Source organism: Camelina sativa, chromosome 2 (assembly GCF_000633955.1).
Source record: "Camelina sativa cultivar DH55 chromosome 2, Cs, whole genome shotgun sequence".
NCBI lineage: Eukaryota > Viridiplantae > Streptophyta > Magnoliopsida > Brassicales > Brassicaceae > Camelina > Camelina sativa.
Window position 1 is genome coordinate 6,813,555 of NC_025686.1, and position 2,094 is coordinate 6,815,648.

At 35.7% G+C, this 2,094-nt stretch overlaps 1 protein-coding gene and 1 pseudogene across 1 annotated transcript; one reads left to right on the forward strand and one right to left on the reverse strand.

The window, feature by feature from the left end:
- Positions 1-1,725, forward strand: part of LOC109126453 — an 11,345-nt pseudogene extending 9,620 nt beyond the window's left edge.
- On the reverse strand, positions 6-815 carry LOC104749186 (mitogen-activated protein kinase 5-like; the record flags this gene model as incomplete). Its single annotated transcript, XM_019229473.1, has 3 exons — positions 624-815; positions 408-545; positions 6-329 (listed from the first exon to the last, which is right to left on the reverse strand). Coding segments are annotated over exons 1-3 (618 nt in total), but the record flags the coding sequence as incomplete, so codon positions are not given.

Below are 2,094 nucleotides of genomic sequence, written 5' to 3' on the forward strand. Positions count from 1 at the left end.
GTTATAAGTTTAAGCTGATGAACGTAGTCTTTCCCTGGGAATAGAGGCTCCCTTGTCATAATCTCAGCAAATATACAACCAACAGACCAAACATCAATCGCATATGTGTACTCAGAACTATTAAGAAGCAGCTCTGGTGCTCGATACCATCGAGTAACAACATACTCTGTCATTAACTCTGTTTCAGATGTCGTCCTTGCTAAACCAAAATCCGTAATCTTAAGATCACAATTCGAATTCAGAAGCAAATTACTCGGTTTAAGGTCACGATGCAAGACATTAGCTGAATGAATATATTTGAGTCCACGAAGAATCTGATACAAGAAGTACTGCACAAGAAGAAAAGAGTATATTGAAACCATATAGCCGAGTTAAAAAAAAACCGTAAAAGATAAGGAGTTACGAACCTGACAATGATCATCATTTAAAGATTGGTCTGATCGAATAATCTGATGAAGATCAGTATCCATTAACTCAAAAACTATATAAACATCTACGAAATCTTCCTTCTTTGCTGGTCTGATGATATCTTTTATAACAACAACCTGTAGAAGTAAAGACCAAACCACCTTTAGCTAATCATTTGAAGAGCTTCTGCGAAAGATAAGAGTAGGAAACTTTACGTTCTCATGTTCCAAATGACGAAGCAGCTTAATCTCTCTCAATGTCCGCTTAGCATCTACTTTGTTGTCAAAGGCTTTCCCTATCTTCTTGATTGCAATTTCTTCGTGTGTTTCTGAATCTACTGCAGCACTAAAGACAATACCAAATAATCTCATGAATCAGTTTGCCAAAAATGAACCAAAGCAAATCAAGATTGCTCGCTTATACACCTAATTGTATCTTCCTCATTCAAAGACTCATAGCATTGCACAATCAAAGTAGCAAGAGCATGTTTCACTTTATACAAACACATAAAATACCAAATAAGATAACTCCACAAGCACAAGCATAGAATACAAACAGATCAATANGTCGAGAAGGTTAAAGCAATGCTGGACAACGTTTCCTCATCAGATGTACGTAATCCTGAATTAAAATCTGAATTTCAAAGTTGGTAGATCTAGAGAAAGCTAGTGAAATATATATAAAAAGAACATGTCTACTAGATCTGATTTCTTCTCTCTCTTAGAACTTCACTACTTCCCTAGCTAGACATTAACAAATTACAATTGCTTAAAAGAGTCCTCATATAGTCATATTTATATTTGAGTTCATAGATGCAGCTTATACCCTGCGACTAATTTCTCTCTATCTACTATTCTACTGTAATTAACATAAATAGATTGTGCCACAACATCAAGTATATATATGTTACCGGGGTCAAGAGATGCGGAGCAAGTTTTCCAGCTTTCTTAGAGCCGCTTTGCAAAAGAGTGGGATCAATGTCTTAGCAGATGATGAGGAGGATATTACTAGAATAGAGTCAAAGGACGAACTCGATAATTTCTTTGTCAAGATTCGAGAATCGAGGATCGTACTTATGATTATTACCAAGAATCATACAAGCTCGGCGTGGTTCTTGGAGGAGATGCTGCTGGAAATGAATAAACGCGCGGAAATGAAAATGCTTCGAGTCATACACCTATCTTCTACGAGATGAATCCAAATGACATGATACCACATGACAAGCTGATGGAGCTATTCGGTAGTACTGAGGATGGTATCAAGGGATATGAGGAATACAAGGACGCTGTGGTTGCTTTAACTAGCTTTATATCTACACAACACAAGTAATGCATCATCCATTGTTTCAGATTACAGCTTTTATGTTTACATCTACATAAGATATTATTTTTTTGGTTTTCCTTGTTTTTTATTTATTTAAATGGGTTTTCTTTTTGGGCAGATCAGATGCAGAATTCGTTGAGCATATTCTAGAGTGGACTAAAAAAAATGTTAGCTTGGTTTTTCCTCTGCCCACCCTCTGTGATCATTATTCCTTAGTTAACGCTCCTTCTTGTGTAAAAGTACTAGTCATTATAGTGTTAACTATTTTTGTTGATTCAAAATATTACGTACATTCATCGATCTATATAAATCCACCCTATCCATTGTAAACATGTTTTTTTTTTCCCGTTCGAACATGTTTTA